At 37.0% G+C, this 26,163-nt stretch overlaps 1 protein-coding gene across 4 annotated transcripts in view; it reads right to left on the bottom strand.

Moving 5' to 3' along the window:
* The window catches only part of LOC144009403 (C-C chemokine receptor type 3-like), a 35,911-nt gene that overhangs the window by 7,071 nt on the left and 2,677 nt on the right, over positions 1–26,163 (bottom strand). The window contains exons 2-7 of one of the 4 annotated variants that reach the window (XR_013280912.1): positions 25,007–25,421; positions 22,181–22,273; positions 19,159–19,263; positions 18,530–18,572; positions 17,433–17,545; positions 11,667–11,746 (exon numbers count right to left, since the gene is read on the bottom strand). Coding sequence is in view for 1 of the 4 variants with exons in the window: in XM_077509127.1 (XP_077365253.1) it covers positions 24,569–25,421 (853 nt within the window). In the remaining 3 variants the exon portion in view is untranslated. Of the gene's footprint in view, positions 1–5,456; positions 5,656–11,666; positions 11,747–17,432; positions 17,546–17,648; positions 17,770–18,529; positions 18,573–18,847; positions 19,103–19,158; positions 19,264–22,180; positions 22,274–24,318; positions 25,422–26,163 lie in introns of those variants that run through there. The other 3 variants (XR_013280913.1, XR_013280914.1, XM_077509127.1) reach the window with 3 other exon arrangements.

Below are 26,163 nucleotides of genomic sequence, written 5' to 3'. Positions count from 1 at the left end.
GCTGCATCGCCTTATCTGCTCATTTCACCCATTAAAGATTGGTAGGGCCGTGCTAAGTATCTATCATGTGATTTGTTTTAAATGTTTGAGAACTCGATGTCCATGTCAAGCCATTACGAGGAATAAGACATTTTGCACGACCAGTTCAAGAACCTTGAAATGTGAAGACTACTTAATTAAGATGCATTCATGCTAAATGGTTCATGTGACATTTTTTTTTGGGGGGGGGGCGGGGGGGGGAGTATAAGTTGCTGTCATGTCGTATTCTGGCCTCTTGCAAATGTGAACTACAAACTTATATTTAACTTAACATATCCAGATGTTAATCAAAGATAATTTAGTAGTAAGGAAAATTAAAAAATTAAAAAATAAATAAATAAAAATAAAAAAAACAACTTAAAAAAATTGAAGAAAAAAAAAAGATTGTAAACAAAATAAAACAACATTTGTATTCTTATTTTAAAAAAAATAACAACTACATTTTATGTTTACAAAGCCAACTATAATTGCCATATGGCCAAAATTCATTTTTATCTTTGGCAATTTAATACATGAACCTTTGCACTGGGAGTTGTGGTCCTGGAGTAACGACGTCATCTAGCAGCAGCTAATAAAAATGTGCAACCAGATGATACCTCAGCCCGAAACTTAACTGCTTGAACGTTGTGATTTTAGAAGCAGTATTATGCACTCCACTTATTGGACTTGCACTGTGCACTATTAAACTACAAATATTTGATTTGTGAATGGTTGATTTTAAAATATTTTTGTTAATATTTCACTGCACAACACTTAGTTATGTTTTTTTTTTTTATCTTGTACACACGAATACATCTTTTTAAAAGTAAAATTAACACAAAAATATATATTAAAAAAATAAAAAATAAAATAAAATGAAGCATTTTCCAAAAATGACAACTATTAGCCTAACAAAATGACATCACACGAACTTCAGAGCTTTTTTTTTTAATGGCACTAATAAAAAGAAGATAGCACATAAGGTAAATTGCTACATAAGGAGATAGAAATAAGTGACAAATCTAATTCTGTGGCTTGTTGATGAAGTGCTACCTCCACTTGGATGACCTCGAATGATTTTTCAGACAGCCAATAGCAATATTCCTTGCCGAGTTTGCAACGCACTGTCGCTACATTTTCCACAAGTCTCAAAGAAAAAAGTTGCCGCTTGTAGATTTGCCAAAATTTCCTGGGAACAAAGTGAACGTCGTCTGCAAACGATTTTATTTTGAGACATGTTTGGCCAAATAGCTGGCAGCCACATCTGAGCGGCTCACCTGAACATTTTTTATTTTTATCATCGCTTAATAATGGCGAAGGCTTGCAGTCTCTTTTGATTAAATTAATTTGCATTGCAGTGCATTCTTATGAAAATAAACTAGAAACAAACAGTTCTCGTCCTCTGGGATACCGAATGGTAAAACTTCAAAGGAGTGCGATGCACTGAAGGTGAGATTACACTTTGCATAAAAAAAAAAAAAAACAACAACATCCAATTCCAGTTTTCTCCTGCTCATCAAGACCCATTTGCGATTCCATGTGCTTATTTAAGAAAAAAAAAAAAAAAAAGCTAATTAAAAAAAAAAAAACAAGATCATGCTGAGATTGCCTGAAAGAAGAATGAAATGTTTTTGAACTAAAAAAAAACAGGTGACATTCTTTTAAGGTCATATTTTCCCATTTGACTCGCTCAAGTCGAAGGCAGGATGGAACTCACCGAGCATGGAGTTTCCTTCCTTGTTAGAAATCCATTTTACCTCAGTAACTGCCACCATAGTTCATTGGCACAAACATGCCACAGAATAACGCCAAACCACAACTGACGAAGCTCCAAACCTCACTTCTGCACTGCAGTGCCAAAAAGATGAGTTTGTTATATTTAGTTTTTCCATCAAGAGTCAACAATATTGGAACACGAGATGTGCAATTTCTGGAGAAATTGCATATGAACGCTGAAAGCTGAATGCTAATATTTGAATGCATGTGGAATTGTGAAATACTTAAGGATATCGACAGACATTATTTGAAGATGATTGTTAAATATAATTGAACAATATTAACTCATTCACTCGCAGCCATTTTCACATTTCGCAATTCCGTTCGCTCCTGGCTGTTTTACTGGATTTTGACCGATTTTGCAAGGCCCACAGAATTTTGTGTTCTATTGCTATAAAAGCATGGAACCTACCAAAAGAAAGATTCAAGTCTTTTCTTTCATCAGGAGAAAAAAAAAAGAAAAAGTATGTTTCTGTCTCCATTTTGCAGCAATTAGCATTAGAAGAGCGCTACGTTTCATCAGTTTTCACAAATTATTTAAAATTGAAAGTAATGTTGCTTTTTTTTCTAGATGGCCCTGGTTGATCTCCTTTGCTCTGCTGCCACCCGCTGGCCGTTTGTGTAATAACTACAATTTCTGCAACCGTTCTTTGCAGTTGAGGGGCTGCATCAACGCATTCTGTATGCTCTAGCATAAAAAAAAAAAAAAAAACAAGAACGTATAAATACGTCTTTGGGACACTTAAAACTTTTTTTTTTTTTAAACCCATTTACACGTTATTGGGAGCAAATCAATTAAAAAAAAAAAAAAAAAAAAAGGGCCATGTTGAATGAGTGAATATTATTGAAAATATGGAAAGATATTGGAAAAAAAAATGTAATGTGAAATGACATTGAATATAATGGACATTAAATAATTGGCCAATTATTATTATATGAACTAAATTATATGAAATTGAATTAAAATCTGCTCCAACCAAGTTTTGAACAGTGGTCTCCCACACACTAGTCATCTGTTCGTACCACTGGGAGTGGAATGCTGACTTATGAAGTTTAACGTTTGTCCCATTGAAAATGATTGCTAGATTTTTTTATTTTTTTATTTTTTTATTAAATGTTAAACTGTGCAAAAAACTGTACTTAAGTGGAATGAGAATAATGTAAGCTCGGTTGGCGTAAAACTGAAATTTGACAATGAAAACTGCTGAATTGAGTTGAATTGATACTTGTGTTTAAAATTGGGAAAATAATATTTCCATTCAACCGTTTAAAACAAATTAAAATATGTTCCACTATGTGGAACTCTGGCTATGGCTTGCGAACGCCACAACCAATTACTTGCTTTAAAAGTTCATTTGTATGCAATTATGTGAACAGCCTTGAAAAGATCCCTCGGCAGCAAAATGGAGTTCTTTTTAACAGCTGATAACACATGTTATAAAGTCTTCTGCAGGAGGTCATGATTGCTGCAGCTCCATGATGGTTTCCTGGGCTGCAGGGCAACAATCAATCCTCCCCTCTCGCCATCACACTTTTTTTTTCCCTGCACAGTATTTATGTGGCACTCCACTCTCCACCTCTACCTGCTGCATCCGTCTCTCATGTACATTTCCGTCTCATGCCGTCAGTTTGTTTATGACCGTCTATAGAAGATTATTTAAAAAAAAAAAAAAAAGGCGACATCAAATGTATAGATTTTTATTTTTATTTTTTTTGCACGTCTGTTTCAATTGTGTTCCATCAGATCTGAAATATTAATATGGTGACCCAGACCTAGGATCATTTGAAGAAATTTCTCTGGGTGGTCATAATTCTTGCAGTTCAATTTGAGGCCTTTTTTTTTTTTTTTTTTTTGCACCGTCTCTGTTTACCTCTTCTCCTCAGTTCATTTTATTCTTTTGTCTACCTCCCCTTTCCGCAACCCGCCCCTCTACGCCTCCTGTGTTTGATATTTATAGATTCTTGCATTGAACCAGTCTCATTTATGAATCACAATATTTATCATGTTTTCTCTCTGTTCAGCCCCCAAATTGCTGTTTTTCAAACCCTAACAGCATCATTCACCATTACTTGCATTAAATCAGCTTGAGAAAAAAAATATATAGAAAATTTAACTACTGGTTTGTTTTGTATTGACTTTTTTTTTTTTTTTTTTTTTTTTTTTAAAGCACATATCGTGATAGACCCATCCACTATTATGTCCAGGATTTTTGACCAAGGCAAGTTGAGAAAAAAAAAAAAAAAACAGGACATGAATGATGTTTTTATTCTTTAGTTTTAATGTGTTAATATTCAGTCGAAAGAACAAATGTTTTGGTGAGGTCATCAGCTTTGGAAGGGAGACGCAACGGTGGCTATAATTTACATTTCAAACGTTGATTTTAGCCTGAAGGCTCGCATACTACCGTAATTTGTAAAAAGGAGCCTAACTTGGGCTTCATATGTCACCATTGACGTGCCTTTTAACCAATTACGCTTTGATACGCACCTCATAAATTACTTCCTAGATTTCGAACCCTTGGCATAAATTTAAGTGTTCTATAAATAAAGCTGAGCTCGGTAAAATGAATTACACATTGAACATTTTGTCCGGTGTAACTTCTCGTCTGTCTGAATCTTGGAATTCGACAAAAACAAGTTCTCCTGGAGACTTTTTAAACAGTGATCTAAGATTGGTTGCTTTCATGCATGATCCAGTAATTTCACACCAACATGAATAGATCCGCCCAGTTCAATGGCAGCTTTCAATATTCAGCGGAGTGCAGCAAGGCTCTATACTTGCCCACCAATCTCTTTGGGATTTTCTTTGCCCTATTTATCGACATTTGATATTTTGGATTTTTGGGAGCACAAGAGAAGGCATCCACGCCATAATCAGATAGCAGTCTATGTATCAAACCGTCTTCAGAACTAAAACCAAAATACGGGAGTTTCAAATTAGTGTTGACTCACTTCTCTGGACTTTGGTCACACCATCAGCTAAAAGAAGACAAATTGCCGTGGCGAATTTTAGATCTATGAAGCTGGAGGTCAGTTTACCTATTCGGGGTCCACAACCAGAGAGGATAGAGAAATCAACAAGCGTTTTGGAAAGACATCAACAACCGAAACCACTGAGGTCAAGCGGACTGGGACACAAGTGACATTCTTGGCCTACATTTGCACATTACGGGTGACAGCTACTCCAAAGACCCAACTAATGCAAGCAATTAAAACGTGGGAGTCTGTATGCTGAGATTGTAGTCCAATGAGAAGGGATTACTAGCAGTATTGCGCATTTTACCTCTAGAACACTTTTTTTTTTTTTTTTTGCATCACACTGGGTTTCAAGGGCTCACTGCATGATTTATGATCCTGCGTCCTCCAGCTTTGACTCAGCAGGTGCCAATGCACATATCTCGACCTACTATATACAGTATATTGTATATTCACGCAGAGAAAAAGACATCCCAGGGTCCTCTTCACCATCATTTCCATTCAAAAACACGGCACTCGGAACACCGACCTTCAGCGTTTTCTTAACAAACCACCAAATGACTGAATTTAATGTTGGAAACGTTAACAAAGTTGACAATTGGGCAGTCCAAAGTCAGTGTCGTGATAAGTGCAGCATGGTTCTGCGGTTTACAAAAAAAAAAAAAAAAAAGTGCCACTGATCAGCCTTATCGTTTTGAAGGTCAATGCACTTTAATTTAAACGTTAGAATTTACAACCGTGCCCTCTCGGGAACAAACAAACAGTGGCAAGTGAATAAAAATCTGTCCTAATACGGCAGAGCAATATTGTAATACTTTCCAGTGGTTTGCCACTAATGACATTCCTGTTCTTGGCTTCAGAGGTGACATCTATTGGCAGTGGAGTCTTGGGGGGGAGAAAAAAAAAAAAAAAAAAAAAAAAAAAAAAAAAAAAAAAAAAAGTCTGCAATGTCTCTTTCAGTCTTTTTTTCATCATTTGCCTGTGTTTTAATTTTTTTATAGACTCTTGCTATGAATTCATAATGATTGTGGGAGATGACTGGAGAGTTTTGGTTCAGTTGTTAAGGCTAATGTTGGCTAAAAAAATTTTTGATTGAGGTTAAAGCTTCTCTAATTCATAATTGAACAGTGTGTGTCATAAGAAAACGGTCGCTTGTTGTGACAACTTCATGGATAATTCATTCTGGAGTGTCTCTCACTGCTTTCCGGCGTTTTGTTTTGGGATAATCTAGTCAAGTCTGCGTAGCATATGTTCAGGCAAGCCTGCCACCAGAAGACCTGCTGCCGTTTCAAGAAGTCAAAAATAAAAGAAATGTAATCTTCATGAACTGTATTTGGAAAATAACTGAGCCTCAGAAACAGTTGGGTTGGGCTTATCTTCTGTGAATTCAATTCTGCTGCCCAAGACATTTTGGGTGGACGGTTAAAATGATTTTTCTTGTATAACATCAATGTTTGAAAGGCATTTTTTTTTGGTTCTGTAGAATTGATATGCAAATGTAAAAACAGAGGAAAGACCTCTGCTCTCTTATTGGAAGTGCAAACGGGTAAAACGTTGACATTTTTTCAAACACGTGTCAAACTCGATGCCAGATTGGGACCGCCACATTTTATGTGGCCCGCAAAAGCAAAACACTTCCATGATCCTTGCTAAAATCTGCACCAAAATTTAAAATGTGGATTTATTTATTTATTTATTTTAAATTGCTGTGTATACTTAATACAATGAGATTACATGTATTTTGTTTCACTGTCATGATGACCCTCTAAGACAGTGGTGTCCAAACTATGGCCCGGGGGCCATTTGCCATTAAATAATTTTTCAATGTCGTTTATTCTTAAAAAAAAAAAAAAAAGAAAGAAAAAAGAAAAGGTGGATTAAACATTTATAGCTACACAAAGACACAAATTTGCAGCTAACAATTCAGTTCCAGAAATAAAAATAGTTTCATCCACTTGTTTCTTAGTGTCAACGTCAAATTTGTGAAAACATCACATTAATTAATGGTTAATTATTAATGAAAAAAAAAGTGAAAACATCACATTAATGGTTGTTAAGTGTGGTCAGTTGACGACCGATTGTTCTTGTGGTTCAGAATGTCAAGTTGGGATCACCTGCTGCTCAGTGGAGAGGCATATTTATTATTGTGGCACACAGGGGTCACTATTTGCCTTGTGACTGTTAGCAGTTTTCAATAAGTAACTGTATATTATATCAACAATTTATAATTGCTTCATTGATTTTTACCATGTTTAACTCATTCACTGCCATTGACGGAAAAAGACGTCAAATGATGCATTTTTTTTGCTGTCTGGCAATGAATGTGTTAATAACTTCAAAAAATCAAAATGGCCCTTTGCAGCTTTCTATTTTTCTGTATGTTGCCCTCAGAGGAAAAAGTTTGGACACCCCTGCCCTAAGAGAAGCCGTAACTACAAAGTGGGCCGCAACCAAAATGAGTGACATCGCTGTTTTAAAGTGTCTCTAAAATCTAATCAAGTCAAAACTTTGTCGCCTCGGCAAGGCTGAGGGTTAAATGGTGCTTGAATCACCTACAATAATGACACGCAATTATAGCAAACACATTATACATTGTTGACAGCAATAACAAATGACCTATGATGAACACATTTTGACTGTTAACTTATGCATGATTGAGGAAAAGCTGTTGCGTGATCTCACCCAAACCAATGAAGGCAATGCCAAATTCATATACAAATGATTCAAATATGACATTTGTTGTGGTTGTATAGAACACAGGCAAAAATTCTGTGAGAAGACACTTATTTTGTCCTCATAGGGCACTGTGTCATCAGCGATACAAAGTGATTACTCCCGCTTTGAGTCATTCCTGACATTTTCTTGCTCTCAACATTGTCGCCTTGACTCTGCCTCGCCGTCTCTCTAACCTCCGTCTCCGAGTATGAACTGCACGGCTTCATTAGAGACCTGCCTAGGCCTCCCAAACGTCTCTACAATGAGGCATCAGGAGAATAGATCCCATCTACTGCACGCTCCACTATATGTAGCATACGAGTCTCTGTACTAATGAACTTGACCGAGTCCATTCCTCTTCTTGAGTGAGCGAACACGTTCCTGTCATAGTCTCATAATTACCGTATTTTCCGCACTATAAGGCGCACCTAAAAGCCTTCAATGTTTTTCAAAAGCTGACCATGCGCCTTATAATCCAGTGTGCCTTATATATGGATCAATATTGAGCCGCAACAGGTCTCGCTGTCAAGACGTTATCGGTGACCCGGCATGATCGGTGACACGCATGCGCAGAAGATCCCGCCATCTTGGATCGCTAGCTAATACTAATACTTTACCTCAGAGGAAATAATAAAACAGCTGTTTATTCATTTTGGAGTTGTCAGAAAGCTGGTTTGTAATCTATTAATAAAGTTTGACTGACCTGTTTTGTTGCTATTCCCTTTAGCGCAGCACCATCTAATGGATGAATAACGTAACCTCAGCCTCTACTATAGCGCCATATATATGAAAAAAAGTTTTAAAATATGTCGCTTTGAAGGTGCGCCTTATAATGCGGTGCGCCTTATATATGGGAAAAGATTTACAATATGTCATTCATTGAAAGTGCACCTTATAATACGGTGCGCCTTATAGTGCGGAAAATGCGGCAAGTTATGTTGTTATGGTATGCAAAAGTATGAGATTATTTTGCCACCACAGACCCATAATTGTCTCTCAAAGATGTTGGCTTGGCTCTGATTGCCGGCTCCCAAATGCTCCTCAGTGTCGCTTGAGTCTTTGATGAACAGGAAATCCATGTAATTAACTTATTTCTAATCATTTATACTTCTGGGTTCCTTTGCCAAATATAAATCTGTTTTCACATTCATAGGAGCTTCCGTTAATTAGGTCCGTATGTGCTGTGACCTCTCTATGTTCAGGGGCATCTGGGGTGGAAGGTCTCGCTCATAAAAATGTGCAATATGGTCAGCGGAGTATTACGGTTTAGTTTGTTTTCATGTTTATTTATCGTGCATGCCATCTGCTTTGGGTAATTTCAGACTGTTGCCAGCAAAAGTCCAGAAGCCATATGTTTTCTCCGAGTAGCTCACACACACGCTAGCCTCAATTTTAAATCGACTGAGCAACTGCTATAATAAATTAGGAGTTGTACTATAAGAATTAAGTCGGGTGGAAGACTGCATTTGACATCAAAAGGCGGATATGAGCAGTGGCGAGCAGCGTAACGGTTTTACAGGGAAAAAAAAAAAGTCACATGAAATAAAACAACGTACGCAGAACACATTTTTCCGTGGTCACCGTTTCACTATTCTCATGTTTAAGTTTCCGTTTTCTGGCGTCAGAAGGTTTGAAGGCATTAACATGCTAGTTGGGCGACGCGGCCGATCCAACAAAACGAAGCACGGCTGATGAAGTCGTAGCCTGAAAAGCATCAAATTACGCCTGCCCAGCTGGCTTTCAACAACCGCCTCAGCGGGGCCGGAATGACTCTGGAGAGAACATTTGGCCATTCGAAGGGAAGATGGCGATACCTCATGAAGAGATACGACTGCCACATGATCACTAACGTACTCGCCGCCATGACGGCCTGTTGCGCGTTTCCGACATTTTGCGACGATAACATTGAGGAATCCGAGGAAACCGTCGTCCAAGATGGTATAACGAGATAACCGCTTATGATAATGTGCCAACACAGCAGCAAACACCATTTGAGATGTTTTGGGTTCATTTTTCTCAAGAGTGTAGTTTGGTCATGACCTTGAAAAAAAAAAAAAAAAATGTTTTAGCAATAACAGTTTTGACCTGAATTGTTTCTGGCACACGTCATGATGTAAAGTAGCGATTTAGATTGTCATTTCAACTCACAACAAATCACTTAATGTTGATACACCATTTGATAACAACATACATAACTACTACATTTTTTTTTTTTTTTTTTTTTTTCCCCCCCCCAGAAGTTCCAGCAGATAATCTCGATTTCCACGTTTTAAATCTCAAGTGACTTTCGGCAAGAGGCGGAGCGCACCCGGAATGGCGTCGTTAAAGTCGCACAGACAATTTGTTTTTAAGGCAAAAACAAATTTAAGCTCCATTCATTTATTCTTAATTCATTCATAAGATAAACATTGCTCATCATCTTTAATGAGATACTGCTGCTAAGCAGACCATAATGAAATATTTCAACTCTTAAGCCAACACATTAAGAACCAATTAACGCAAAAGCCTCCTTAATGCAAGTAATATTTAAATACAGATTAGGGGCACACCGTAATTTAATTAACTTTTTTGAAAATGATATCTGACCGATTTCTCATCCTCACACATATGAAGAAAAATTGAGAATTATCCATTCATGACACCGACGCATTCGTATGAATGTTATTAAAATCGAATGTCCACAAGCGACTGTTTTTGTTATTGCAAGAATATACGGGGCAAATATAATTTCAATACGGAGCAGACCTTTTACCTGCAGGTGAAAAAATAAATAAAAATGTTCAAAGCAGCAGCAAGTGGCTGCAGCGGCGAGTCCGACAAATTTTGTGGCAAAAAATAAATAAATAAATAAATAAAAATAAAGATATATTTGTTTCGCCCCAGGCCAATCGTCAGCAACACATCCCACAATAAAAGAGCCAAATAATTACTCTGCCAGAGGAATTGAAGTGTCTGTAGCCCCGAGTGGCGGTCGACACACTTCAGACTACCGACTGGCTGATGAGACATCGAGATATGAGGGGAATGATATATAGGGAGATGTGAGTGATGAAAGCACTGAGCAAAACAAGATGGATGCCAGTGTAGTGATACCTGGAAGGATATCAAATCAACTCAAAACTATTTGTAGTTAAACCAGTGCAAAAAATATTTCAATAGATCAACTTCATTTGGAGTATTTTTGTGAAGGATCTGGTTTACTTTTGTCACATAAGTTTAAGCAAAACGTTACATTTTAATTAGCGCATTGTAGGTGAAACATTTAAGCCTTGAAGGAGGTCTTGCATTCACCGAGTCCCCTTTTTAAGCCTCTGAAAAATTCTTAATATATTCACCCGACTCGGTTGAGTGATAAATCATGTGCACGGCCACACAAAATCATCTTGTAAGTCTGGTAGAACACGTGTGCCCCAGTGCAAGTGGACTGTAACAGTAAGCTCCTCTCCTGACAACAATTTTCGTAGGTTTTTTTTTTTGCGTTTGTTAACTATTTACCAAAAAGTGATAAAAAAAAAAAATCTGTTTTAATTTGCTTAATTTGGTAAGGCAATTCCTATATTCCTCTTTGACTCAGACTAAACGAAACCCGGGAACTTATGTAAAACTTTAATGTATAAAGTTTATAATAATTTACTCTGCCACAGTACTCAGAAGTTGTTTGAAATTCGACACAGACCTTATGATAAGGGGTACAAGTGTCTATAAAAAAAATAAAACAACAAATATTAAGCAAAGGTGTGTACCTGTAAAAGGTGTTCAAAAAAATTACTTATGTCAGACCAGAGTATGAAAATTGTATATGTGAGTATGTGTATATGATTTAGATAGGTATTATGGTAGATGTTTAGGAAATTCATGTATATATGTGTTTGGCAAATGTAAATATGTTTAAGTGCACTTGTATATATAACCACGTTTATACATTTTATTTAAAAAAAAAAATAGTAAACTAGTATTGTATTAATAATGACAAGTTTAAATATATAAAGTAAAAGGGGTAGGACTAGATAAGTTTCTAACTTCTTCCTACTCCCTTTCTGAACATGTAAATTCTGATTGATTATTTATTTTTTTATTGGGATTTTCTCTCTTTTCTTTTGATTACCGTTATTTCTGCTGTTTTGCTTGTTCAATAAATCAAATCAAATCAAATCAAAGCAAACGGATGAGACGAGTCATACCTGGACAAGACTCGAGCAGCTGGAGGCAGTTGACTGGTCGACAAGAAACCGGGCTCACGAGAACGGGTGGGAATGAAAACCTAACCAGCAAAAAGAGATGCACGATAGAGAAAAATGAGGAAAAAAAAAATACTCGGGTGCAAAAACGAGATATGGATGACGGGTTATGCTGCATTTTTGCTGAATTTCTATGGCTGGAGGGAATGGTTAAGTTCAGGTGCGGAATCTGTCAGGAAATCTGCTCGATTCAATTCAAAGGCATACTCAAATTAAGAGGTCCAAAAATATGCAAGCGTGTGACACATTCAAAACTTGACCACGACTGCTTGCCGGCTTGTGACATCCAGATTTCCACTTTGCCTTCAAGAGTGGCTTGTTCAGACACGCTATTTCCACTTAGCTCACATAATCGGGTTCTTAGTGTCTCCTAAGAGCTCTGGCCTCCTCCAGAGTTCTTACAAAAAGGGCAGCAGAATCTACGTCTGTGTGCAGCATGTTTAATTGGACTGATGATGTGCTTTGGGAGACGCGATTCCAACATGAGCCGGAAGAGGAACGCCAAGCTCAGAGTCGTGTATACACATTAATGCCCTGACAGATCTCACATGCTGCCTGGACCCAACTGCGTTCATGCTGATTTTCCCCAGACGGGTGGGGAAAGCCTCTTTAACCCTGAGACATCAACTCCCGCTATGCTGCAGTCAATGGCTTCAGCATTTACAATGTTAAAATTCCCAATTTCAACCTTGTATTTTTTTTAGAACATATATCCCCCTCGCTATAAAGCTGAAGTCATTTTCCATTAACTCATCTCCCAATAATGTGTAAATACGTTTTTTTAATGTCTTTGTGTCCCAAAGACATATTTATACGTTTTTTTGTTTTTTGTTAGTTTTTTTCATGCTAGAGCATACAGAAGGCTTTGATGCAGCCTCTCAACTGCAAAGAACGGTTGCAGAAATGGTAGTTATTACACAAACGGCCAGCAGGTGGCAGCAGAGCAAGAGATTTGTGAAAACTGATGAAACTTAGCTCTCTTCTAATGCTAACTGCTGCAAAACTGAAACAAATAAAAACACTTTTTTCCTGATGAAAGAAGAGACTAATCTTTCTTTTGCTAGGTTCCATGCCTTTATAGCAATACTCTGTGGGCCTTGCAAAATCAGTCAAAATCCAGTAAAACAGCCGGGAGCAAACTGGATTGTTTCTGTGAAAATGGCTGGGAGTGAAAGAGTTAAGGCACTTAACAAATTAGAGAGAAAGAGAAACAGTTCAGCACAAAAGAACCATACCACAGACTTCAATATTCAGCATAATGTGCTACCAGTCGTCTCTGTAATCATTGAAGAGCTACATTCATTATGGATCTGTTGTTGAACCTAAATTGGATCGACTCTTTCAATTACCGCATGAACAAACCAGTGATGTACAAATGCAGATTTAAAAAAAAAAACAAAAACAAAAAAAAAACCTCAGCAGTATTGATTAAGTTGGCGTCACAATCATCAAAAATAAATACATAAAATAGTATTAAAAGCGGTTTATTCACAATATAGTAGGGGTGTTAAAAAAAAACAAAAAAACAAACAAACAAACAATCAATTTGGCAATATATCGCGATACTACAGCATGCAATTCTCGAATGGATTCAATAGGCAGCCGAATCGATTTTTTAACATCCATATTTGATGGAAAAATATTCAACAAAACTTTCACACTATAGTCAATGTTTAATTCTCTTTTGTGTGTCAATTTTATAGAAAGTTCAAACCAGGAGCGACAAAGAAAGAGCTTGAAGCAAGCACACATCTTATTCGCGGAAGCGAGCGAGCGAGAGCGAGAACAGACGCGAGGGAATACGAAGGGAAAAGTTTAAATGTGGTTAAAGTGTGTGGGAGAGGTAAAACCACGGTATAGAATTTGTTTTTATTTCAGAAATTCTTACGCATTGTGGTTGTAACTCAAAAAAAGAAGAAACAAGGAGGAAAGTGAACTCAATAATGAAATTCAGACTGACAAATTATTAGCATGCAATTTTAATTGTAGTAACATTTATTCTGTGCCGTTTAGCGGGAGATCAATATTTCCATGCAGTGCCTTCACCGTTATTCAAATAGGATACCTCAACACCACATCTTATTTAAAACACCCCATTAAGGCAGCGTGAAGTGTGGCTCAATGGCCTCCCAAACAGTCCGTTTAGTTTCCTGCATACTAATTCCAGACTTGTTTGAACTGTAATTTGTAAATATTTAAAAGCAGGCACAAAGTGGATTAAAGCTCAGTGTCCTTAGACAAGTCAAACATCTGTCCTCAGATAACTTTCAGCCGGGTTATTTATTTGACATATTATCACTACGTTCATTACGGTTGCGCAAGCTTTCGAGCAGGTAGTTTAATTAAGATCTCGTTCTCTGCATTTTTGAGATTCCACACGTTTCTTATTAGAGAAGCAGATACAAGTGGAGTTGTAAATTCCCTGAATAGGCTTCAAGTAAAATAAGCAATTTGGGTTTCTGTCTAATGGGAGTACGTATCTGAAAACTTCGTAGGCTAGTTTAAATGAGTCGTAAAACAATTGTTGCGATGTGCATTAGTGGAACTACCATATCGGCAATATGCTAGAAAATATGTGACCAGTAGCAGGGTGCAGATCACACATAAGCATATATTCTGCTATTGGCGCTAGAGCAGCGGCATCCAAACGACGGCCCGGGGGCCATTTGCGGCCCGCCGTCCATTTTTTTTAGTGGCCCGAGACATATGCTAAAAATGGCATTTGACTCAGTTCAAATGAAATAAAAACAAAAATGTTTGGAGATGGTCAAAGTAAGGAGGGTGCTGAAAAACAGGTGCGATTAAAAGGTTATTTTAGTTAACTGAAACTAGCGAAATAACTAAAATTTAAAAAAACTAGTTAACAAAAAACATAAAAACGAAAATGCTTTTAAAAAAAAAGAAAACTAACTGAAGTTACATTTTATGTTTACAAAATTAACTAAAACTATAATTATAGCAAAAATGTCCTTCGTTTTAGTCTTTGGTGTGATTTTTAGTCGATTTATTCTGATATCAACCGGAATAATCACATTTAAAAGTAGAAGTTAAGTTAAGTTAAGTGAATTTAGAGCAGGGGTATCCAAACTTTTGCATTTGAGGGCCACATACAGAAAATCAGAAGGACGCAAGGGCCACATCATGTTATGAAGAGAAATTGTGTTTACTCCTAAACAGATGTACAAATAATTCATTTGTGCTTTTGCATATTTAGAAAAATGCTACAGTATATAAATCAATTTATTTGTAATATGGCAGTAGGGTTATAGTTTTGCAATTTTTTATTTTAGTTTTTATTTTTATTTGTTTTTTTAAATTTAGTTAGTTTTAATTTTCAGGGTGGTTCTGTTTTTCATTAGTTTTAGTTCTTTAATAAATGCTTAGTTTTAGGTTAGTTTCAGTCTAAGTTTTTTTTTTTTTTTTTTCCTAATGTGTATTACTTGTGCACAATATTTAAAAAAACACCATGGTCGCGGCGTCATTATTCCATTTTATATCAAAATTAAAAAAAAAATAAAAATAAAAATCACATTTAAAATCATCCCCAAAGGCTCATGCATTAAATTAATTACCAAAGACTATAACAAAGGACATTTTTGCTGTAATTATAGTTAGTTTTCTTTAAAAAGCATCTTCATTTTTATTTATTTTTTAACGGATAACGGTTAATTTTTATTTTTTAGTTAGTTTTAGTTGACTAAAATAACCTTTAATAGCACCTGTGTTTTTATTTGAACTGAGTCAAATGCCATTTTTAGAGCATATGTCGCAGGCCACTAAAAAAAAAAAAAAATGGACGTCAGGCGGCAAATGGCCCCTGATTTTGAGATTTGTGTAGAAATACATTTTACATGTTTGAAGAACGCAATTCGGTTCACCTGCAGTGACACTAACTTATACACTTAAATACAAAGAGCATTAAATTGCTTTTCAAATACTCAAGTACTGATATTTTGAGACAATTTCTTCTGTCTACATTCTCCCAATTTACATCTCTCGTAGCACATTTTCGGGAAACAAGAACATTTAGTGGTCTGGTTCTGGCCTTTCTTTTGAGTCACAACACCGGAGGCGAAAACAATTCATCTCGCGTTGCCTCATTGTCAATTCTGTCTGCTAACAACAACAACAACAACAACAAAATAGAGAAATTCCTCTGCGATGTGGTTAGACGCACTACTAAGAGGGCAAAGCAGCCTTGAGCTATATATAACAATATTTATGAGCTAGTGAAGCAGAAAAACTGAACCTTTTAAGGATACAAACGCGGTTTCAGGCAATGAAATAAGGCACCGCTAAAAGAAATGGAAAAACGCTCAATGTGCCCAGTCGTGCAGTCACAAGTTATTGATGAATTGAATATGAGAATGTCGGGTTTTGGATTTGTGAGAGTGTGTATTTAGTTATGGCGGGGATGTCCAAACGACGGCCCGGGGGCCATTTGCGGCCCGACGTCCATTTTTTTTTTTTAGTTGGCCCACGACATATGCTCTAAAAGTGGCATTTGACGCAGTTCAAATAAAATAAAAACAAAAATGTTTGGAGATGTTCAAAGTAAGAAGGGAGGGTGTCGAAAAACACAGGTGCTATTAAAAGGTTATTTTAGTTAACTAAAACTAATGAGAAAATAAAAATTCGAAAAAACAATTTCGTTAACAAAATAAAATAAAAACGAAGATGCTTTTTAAAAAAGAAAATCAACTAATTACAGCAAAAATGTCCTTTGTTTCAGTCTTTGGTAATTCATTTAATGCATGAGCCTTTGGGGATGATTTTAAATGTGATTTTTAGTAGATTTATTTTGATATAAACTGGGATAATGATGCCACAACCATGGTGTGTGTTTTTTTTTTTAAATATTGCGCACAAGTAATACACATTAAAAAAAAAAAAAAAAAAAACTAACCTAAAACTATTTAAAGAATTAAAAATAATTTAAAAAAAACAAAGCCACACTTAAAACTAAATTTAAAAAAAAAACAACTCAAAAATTAAAACAAATGAAAAATTGCAAAACTGTAATAACACTACTGCCATATTACAAATAAATTAGTTTATATACTGTAGCATTTTTCTAAATATGCAAAAGCACAAATAAATTATTTGTACATTTTTTAGGACTAAACAATTTCTCTTCATAACATTATGTGGCCCTTGCGTCCTTCTAATTTTCTCTATGTGGCCCTCAAATGAAAAAGTTTGGACACCCCTGAGTTACGGTTTGAGATTAAAGCTACTAACTGACTAAAGTGAATCCTCCATCGCACTCCTCCATCTGGAAATAGGAGTATGACTCAACGTCAGTCCTGTTTTTTTTGTTTTGTTTTTTTCCCTCTCATTCATTTGTATAGAGTTAACAGTCGAGCAAATATCATGGTTCAATATGTTCTAATATTACGAGAAATTGACTTTTAAATTGCTTGTGTGCAAATAGTTGGACCTCTCGAGTGCCTGCCCACTCATCAACTTTGAAGTCAAGCAACCAAGTAAATGCCTGGCGTGATGCTGCAATTGTGTGAAATGTCGCTTATTTACATAATATCCTCCTCCACAATGACATTATCCGCCCCCCTGCAACACTATGCAAAGCTGAAAGGTAAGCAGAGCAGCGTAAGAGTTTTCTTGGGCAGATTAGCATTTGCTAACACGCAAGCACATACTTGATTGCACAGAGTAATTGTCAATACCAAACAAGTTTTAAATACTTACGATGCTGTGCTATTTTTCTTGTCTTTGCAGCCACATGACTGCCCCAAATACTGAAGTCCAGGTTTCGGCAGTGGGCTGGATCTTGAGCGTCGTAGTCACATCACTTTCAATTCCTGAAAGGGTTCATTTTGGTTGGAGAAAAAAAAATAAAAAAATAAAAAAATAAAGCGATATGATGACTGACTCAAGGCAACTTGAGCAACAGAACATGAACAACCTATCCAGTGTGTGTTATATGATGAGTCATGGTGGGCGGATCGATCCAAATGTCGATATTATCAATACTAATATCGATAGCCGTCACGCGACTTTGCATCTCGTCCTTGTAGTCGATTGCCTGAACACAGACAGTACTGTACTTGAAAAAAATAATTTGTTTTGTATGTTGTTTCATGTTTTATATTTACTGCATATTGTGTTCAATCGCTATTAAAATATGGAACCGATCAAAAGAAGGATTAAATTCTCTTCTTTCATCAGGAAAAAAAAAAAAAAAGTTTGTTTCTATCTGTTTTCGTTTTGCAGCATTTAGCATTAGAAGAGAGCTAAGTTTCATCAGTTTACACAAATCTATTTAAAATTGTATGTAATTGAGCTTTTTTTTCTACATAGCCCTGGTTGATCGCCTTTGCTCTGCTGCCACCTGCTGGCCGTTTGTGTAATAACTACCATTTCTGCAACAGTTCTTTGCAGTTGAGAGGCTGCATCAAAGCCTTCTGTATGCTCTAGTATAAAAAACAAACAAACAAAAACTTATAACTATGTCTTTGGAACACTTCAAACATTAAAAAAAACAAAAAACGTTTACATGTTATTGGGAGCAAATGAGTTATGATGGCAATCTTTGCCATTAGCAGTAGTTTAAAAACATACATGGTTGTGAGCTGCTGATGATTATATGTAGGGTGACCATATTTTCAGTTTTATGAATTTATAGCGGTCCGTCCTCCCAAAAGAGGACGTTTGGTCTCCTTGATTATATGTGATGTTAATGACAATTTTTTTTTTTTTTTTTTTTTTTTATTCCTTGTGATATGTTTAGCAGCTTATATTGGTAAAATGGTGTTTAAATAGTAAAACTGCAATGAAAACATTACCTTGTGAGGTGAGCAGGCAGCAGTGTGGCCAGTTACAGCGCTCCTGTAAACCACAAGTCCACATGACTTTAATATTCACATTTTACTTAATATTATTTAAAATGAACAAATCCTCCACTAAATAAGGTCCAGTCACCACTTACACCATTTCATACATGTCTATTAAACTGGCTAATGCTAGCTCTGGACAAGTTTGCTAAGCTTGAAAGGCTCAAATATACAAATGGCATCTTTCCACATTAAAACTGTAATCCAGCAAAATCTCACTTAAATTTTTTTATCTGAAATTAATAAATCACCCAGTGAGGCATTACTTACGCCATTTCCTCCATGCAGAGATGGAAAATTCACATCTGGAAACTTAAAACTCGGCCACAGTTTGGCTTTAGCCACAAGTGATCCTACTCAACTGGCATGTAAGTTCAGGTGATTAGAAGCACCTGTGGGCTTGTGGCTCCAGCCACTGCCTCCCTGCTGTCACTATTAAACTGGCTAATGCTAACTCTGGATAAGGTTGCCATCTTGAAAAACTCAAATCTATAACTGTAATCTCCCCCACATTAAAGTCATAATCCATATATTTCCTAAATATCTGCACTTTTGATTGATTCTTGTCTGTAAACAGTTACCTTTTTTTGTATCCTGATGGTCTCTTTGCACATCTCGACTACGTCCTGAAACTGATTAATCCAGGTGTGTCAGGTTGTCGTCATGGTTACTGAGGTCAGGCACACCTGAATCAATCAGAATGTCCACAAAAACAAACAAACAAACAAACAAAAAACATCAAATGGGGGAATTTGAAAAAACAAACAAACAAATGAAACACCCATTTATAGCTTTGGTCCATAGCTAGTAGAGCTGAAGCCAAGTTGGTACTGTGAAGTGGAAAATGAGCATAGCTTGTCCTACGCTGTTAGCTGCAGTGTAGCCAACTAAATGCAAGATTCAGTCGTAAGCTCAGTTCTCATTTCTGACACATTTGGAAGTTGGAACACAGACATGAAACGCGCCTTTCAAGCCCAAAAGATGCGAAAGCTTCGCCTGCAGCTTCTACCTGCTCTTTAAGAAAGAAAGGTTATGATGGGGGAGGGGGGGGGGATGTGACGCTCAGTTCCAAAACCAAGCAGGACTATCCATAGTTTCTCCAGGTGGATTTACATTGAACAGGAGATCTGAAAGATGAAACACAAGTCGAATCTTGATGTGGATCCGCGCGCGCCCACAAGTCAAGTCAGTCACTCATTCAGCCAAAGCAACTGCAATTCCCTAAAGGCATGTTATCAGCAAAGGCTGTGTGCAGGGTGAATGTAGCTCTAATCCTCCAATTAATTCTCATTCCCCTCAAATGGATGACCCCTGAGAGTTTTCTTGACACTTCTATTAAAAAAGTAAAAATGAAACACAGCATGAAGGTGAAACGAGAGGGATCTCTTTCTTCTGGCCCGTCTCAATGGGAGTAAAGTTTTACTTAAGTCCTCTTTCTTATTTGCTTTCTTCCTCCCGTCATGCGTGAAAAGAGCTGGCATTCAGAACGGAAAGTGTTTCTCGACGTTGGCGGGGACATTTGGAGAAGAAATAGTAATTACATTTCTAATTGGTGGTTCATGCAAATTGATCGGCATACTCTAATGTACACAAAAAGACTCCATTTCCTCTTATGCTACACAGACATTAACTCATTTGCTCCCAATACGGTTTTTTTTATGTTTTAAGTGTCCCAAAGACGTATTTATACGTTTTTTTGTTTGTTTTGTTTTTAATGCTAGAGCATACAGTAAATTTTCATGCAGCCTCTCAACTGCAAAGAACGGTTGCAGAAGTGGTAGTTATTACACAAACGGCCAGCAGGTGGCAGCAGAGCAAAGGAGATCAACCAGGGCCATCGAGAAAAAAAGCTCAATTACTTCTGATGAAACTTAGCTCTCTTCTAATGCTAATTGCTGCAAAATGGAAACATACTTTTTTTTTTCCTGATGAAAGAAGAGACTTTAATTTTTCTTTTGATATGTTCCATGCTTTTATAGCAATTGAACACAATTTCCTGTGGGCCTTGCAAAATCAGTCAAAATCCAGTAAAACAGCCGGGAGCAAACGGGATTGCGCAATGTGAAAATGGCTGGGAATGTCTGACCAGTTTACGTTCCATATTCACTCCCAACTTCTCTTTTCTGTCGTCTGCGCCACAGCAGCTGTGTTATATCTCCGCTAAGTCCCGCACTGATTATGCTTCAGCGCTTTTCCAGGAGGCCGCTAACAGAATAATTTCCGTTCAAATCTCCGTTACACAACTCCACAACAAAGTCTGTAGCAGATAGCGAGTTCGGAGAACCTATTTCGCGACACCTGGCTGATCTTATTCTTGTCTTGGCATAGCTTGATTCATGAATCATATCTCCGAACCCTTAAAGCTAGCAGATTAAAATACTGTTTAAGGAGATAGTATTTTGCATGCCTACCATCATGAAAGGGTTTATATATGTTACACAGTTCGAGAAGCTAAACAAGGCAATGTGCTCACCGTTATCCAACGTTGTTTTTTTTTTTTGCTCGGTGCTGGTTGTGCCATTTGTGCCCAAATGTGTAATTGGCATAATCATTGGATTGGCGAAATCCGTCCAATCTGGGACCTGGTCACCCTAACACATACTGGTTGAGTATGACCTGTCGTACATTCCACCTAGCTGAGTTAAATGCCATCACAACAAAAAAAAGTTTATAATTTTTTTTTTTATGCTCACTTTCTCAAAGTGTTTTTGTATGTGATGCTGATGGTACTAAAGGTGTAGTATTGATATTCAAGTGAACATTTGTTATCCATCACATTGACATCAATAGCACTATACGCATCCTTTTCTCAAAGGAAAACTAAACGACGGTATGTAGAGTCAATAGTACGCAGTAAAAAAAAAAAAAGGAACAGCTTAGTGTTGCAGTCTGGCTGTTTACTACTTGGAAGCGCGTGTGCTGGCGAGCTGACAAATTCAGGAGCTGCTGGATTAAATGACTGGCACAGTAATGGCTGTAGGTGCTGGATGACTTCCAACAGGCTACGATTGGACTTGACTGACTGTAGCCCAGGGGAACAGTGGACTTGGCTGTTAATGTTTTTTTTCTTTTTATCCGCAGACCGACGTTAAATACTGGTAAAGTGGGATCATTGGAAGGGCCATGAAAAGTCATGACAGCTGCCTATTTTAGTCTAATTCTAAATCAGCCCTCCTAAACTGGCAGCGTTGCCAGCAACGATCATGCAACATATAAAAAGCTTTAATTTATGTATTTTCGTTGGCCCATGAATAACCTCTCTGCATAGCATCATGGTTTTTCTTTTCTTTTCTTTTCTCTCATACTCCAAATGTCAACAGAACTGTTGTACTGCACGGTTAGGGTATGGCAGTGGTAATCAAACTAAGGCTTGGGGCCATTTCCAGTCCGCCATATATGTTTCAGCGGCCCACGACATGAGTTACCTCACAAGCCAGATTGATAATTGTGATTCACTCAATGGGGTTCTTCACTTTATCAATCTGGGACTTCACTCTGCAGATCCGTTCGGGAAAGGAGGGACTTGCTGTACAATACTTCGAGCTGATTGGACGATGCGGAATCTTTGCACGTTTGTTTTGACCAATCAACGAACATCTTTACCAGATAAAAATGCACGAAGCTCCTCTCGCTGTTCAAATTCCATTGCCGCTTATTGGCTTCGTCCCGCCCTAAACAACGCCTGATTGGTCGGACCTAAAAAAAATATGGCATGGTTATAGGGCAATAAAGTGTTTCATACAAAGTATTTACGACTCAAATAATGCAGTCTCTTATTCAAAACACGAGTGAATAAAGCTAATTACATTTTAGAAGAAAATAGATGCTGTTATAACTATATAAAATTTTGTATTTAATAGGGATGTAACGATATGGGCAATATCGTGACATTAAAACTGCCACAATATCGTCGTCATGTTCACAATATTTAAAAGGAACGCATCTGTAAAAAAAAAAAGAAAAAAAGTCCGGCAGATTTCCATTTGTGAAGTTCTAGCACCCTCTAGTGGCTAGTTTATTAGTGCAATTTAATTTTCATTAGGGATGTTTTGGCCTTCTATGTTTAAAATCTATGCTAATTGTCAGATGAAGGGGAACCTAATTTTTTTTGTGAAGCGATCAATGTGTGCTTGCATTAGCAAGTAAGTGCATCAATATTGTTATTAGAGATTGTAGGTGGTTTATATGCATTGCTGTTTTTTTTTTTTTTTTTTTACACAATATAGTAATCTTTGTGTGTGTATCCCTTGCATTCTTCCATTTTATGTATGCCTTCCTCAAACAAAACGGTTTGCACACCCCTTCTGTATGGTAAGTGTGACTTCAACAATGATGTGCTGCATGTTTTTTTTTTTTGTTTTTTTTTTATGTTTTTTTTTTTGTTTTTTTTTTATCCCCTGCTTATAAATACCTCTGTCCACCCCCAAGTGTCTTTGGCACAAGATTCCACTTCCTTTTTCCTCCCACGTGTGTAATAACTAGACACATGAAATACAAGGCACCTCTTAATACTTTCACACAACACTTGGCTGTAGTTCATTTGTGACAGCTTCATTTCACTGTTTCCCTATCTCCTCAACAAAGTGGAGGAAGGCAGAAATTTAGGCGAACAGTTTATCACCGGCCAGGCATACATGGCGTGAAGCTCAGTAGAAGGGATTTAAAGCCACTGAAGGCTGGAGGGCAGTTCTGCCCGTGATCTACCTCCGTTTTAAATCAGAGCTCATGCTGGGACGACACAATGGGAATGTGATAAATGAAAGGCAACAGTATGGTCGCAGATGCGACATAAATTCTTTTTTTTGCTTGCTGTCGTGTAGGCTGTATATTTTCCCCAACTCATCTTGTAATATTTCTTTGGAGTTACTGCCACGAGAGTTGTGGTGATGAACACCGGGCATTATTTATACAAGAGAGGCGTCTTGTTTGAGTGCTTTGCCTCTACATTCTTCAAGGGGATGATCGTCTTTATCAGGGGTCACCAGCATGATGCCCACCGCCACCTGGTAGCCCCTAAGGAGCGTTCTAAAAATAGATGGGAGATCGTGATTTCCTTGGAAGGTTATAGAAGTCATTTGAAAATGTAAACACTGGATTTATATGTTTCCTACATTGTTAAATCATTCTTGATAAGAATTGTGAGAAATTATTAGCATGACCAGTATGTTCACAGAGATGAATATCATCATTTGATTAAACATTGTAAAAAATGTTGATTACAGTAATGTATATTAAAATCAGTATTTAATATTTTCTATGCTTGGAATAAGAAAATTTAAAATAAAACAAAACACACCAACACATAATGAATATGTAATCAAAAGCATTTGCAGATGATGAAAAAATAAAATAAAATCAAGCAAAACATTGTAACAACAATTAAAGAAAAACAAAACAAAACATTGTTTCTGGTAGTTCAGCCACTCAAATTCAACTTTATCACCTGATTAATTTAAATCATAGGAGGAGAAAATGTCACACTAAACAATTTGTTAGTGGAAGTAAAAAAGCAACAGGACAGCCAACGTGTAAATGAAAAGATGTATCTTTTTTTTTTCTTTTCCGTCATTTGCTAGATACCATAAGCATAGCTCTTCTGTCTGTATTTAGTTGCCGTCACAATGTAAATGTAAATAATAATAATACCTATTATTATTATTATTCATTAGAATTTTACTAGGCACAGTCTATGCTTCACATGAACTAATATTTAAGCATTGTGGTTTATTTCTTGACTCATGAAAGCGTAAATGTCAAATTATAATTATTTTGTATGGCAATGTTTTTGTGACTTATATCAAGATAGGAACAAATAATTATATGAAGTGATATGGAAAATGGATGCATTTTAAAAATGCTGGGTCACATTGACTTGCGAGCATATTGGTGTATCAAATGGGAAAAATATGATTCATTCTTGTACTCAATTTTATGAAGAAATATGTTTCTGATGCTTGCATTGGATACTATAAAATACAGTTTTTCTAAAAACTAGTATGCTGTACTTTTAGTGGACATATTGCTTCTACTGTATCGAGAGCTCGTCAAATACCTCTTTGACTGGGGCAAGCGTTTCATTATCAGCCGTCTAAAGTAAGTCTGGAACTTTTTCCCAACAAAAGTATACAAGATGGGACTGACGCAAAAGTAGACGTAAGCAAAGTTACGCGTTACGTGAAGGGCGTAGCTCCTTTTCCGTTCTTGCTCGCAATTTGGTGATCCGTCGTGCATCAGGAGGACGATATTGAATGGGGTCCAGCAAATAAAAAACAGCATCACGATGATGAAAACCAGCTTGACTGTCTTGAACCTTGTCACCAATTTAGATGACATGACAGTGACGGCAATTCTAATGTAGGAGTAAACGATAGTTGCCAGGGGGAAAAGGAAGAAAAGGAAGAGCTGGATGTAAAACCCGCATCTTCTTACCTGAGACACATCGATGGAAGGAAAATCTCCAGGATATTCTTGACAGTACGTATTATTGTTAATGTAATTCACGAAAGTAGTGTGGAGAATCATGGGCTTAATACACGCCAAACTGCTGATCGACCACACCGCCAAGCAGGAAACGAACGCGTAGCTTCGGTTCCTCATTCGCGACGTACTCAAGGAGTAAACAACAGCAAGGTGGCGGTCAAAGGTCAAAAGGGTCAAAAAAAGGACGGAGCTGTAGAAGCCCAGATAGTAGACGGTGCCGACGATCTTGCACATAACGTTGCCGAAGATCCAGTCGGAGAGCTGCACGTAAACTCCCAGGAACGGAAGGCTGCTCATGAAGATCAGCGAGGACGTCGCCAGGTTTAACAGCAAGATGTTGGTCACAGTGGTCACCTTCTCGAACCTACAAAAGATCAGGTCCAAAATCAATCGGGATGTAACAGGATGTTAAACATCCCAATGTGGTGTCAAAAGGAATTTCGGTGCACAGCAACACAATCGGGAGCTTGTTTGTAACTTGAAACATTCATAAACCGAAGTCATGTTTCTCATTCAAATGAATGGAGATACGATCAATCCATTCCTGGCCAAAAAACAAGTTATACTTAACTTAAAAAAACAAAAAACAAAACAATGTAGCACATTAAAGAAATAAATAACACCGTTATAAAGAAAAACACACTAAATTAACATGGCAGCTGTTTGTTGCTCATTAGCTTTAACAAAGGAAGGGGAAGAGGAGGACTACAGTTTCTCATTGATAGCATAGCATTCAGGTGATTATTTTTTTTTTTTGGTCTGTTTTCAATCCCGGTAATATTGTGTTTTTCTGGTAAAAAAAAAAAAAAAAAAGTTTTTTAAAAGATGAATTGCTCTGTTAGTCAATTTGCTCCAAATTGCTTTGTATCATTCTAACCCTTTTTTCCGAAAAGTATTTTTTTTCTCAACAGCAAACACTCCCCCCCCAGGCTAATTACGGTAAAAGCAAAACAATAACAAAGACAACCTACCTTACTTGCACTGCCAGGAGAAGCAACAACCCGAGTAGAAGCACGACACAGACCTTTCCACTTTTCTACTATATGACAAGTGAGACCTTCAAAATAAAAGCCCTCTATATAAATAGCACAATTTCACAACACTTT

Source organism: Festucalex cinctus, chromosome 20 (assembly GCF_051991245.1).
Source record: "Festucalex cinctus isolate MCC-2025b chromosome 20, RoL_Fcin_1.0, whole genome shotgun sequence".
Classification (NCBI taxonomy): Eukaryota; Metazoa; Chordata; class Actinopteri; order Syngnathiformes; family Syngnathidae; genus Festucalex; species Festucalex cinctus.
Note: the sequence above shows the minus strand (reverse complement) of the source record. Positions and strands in the feature narration are given on the sequence as shown.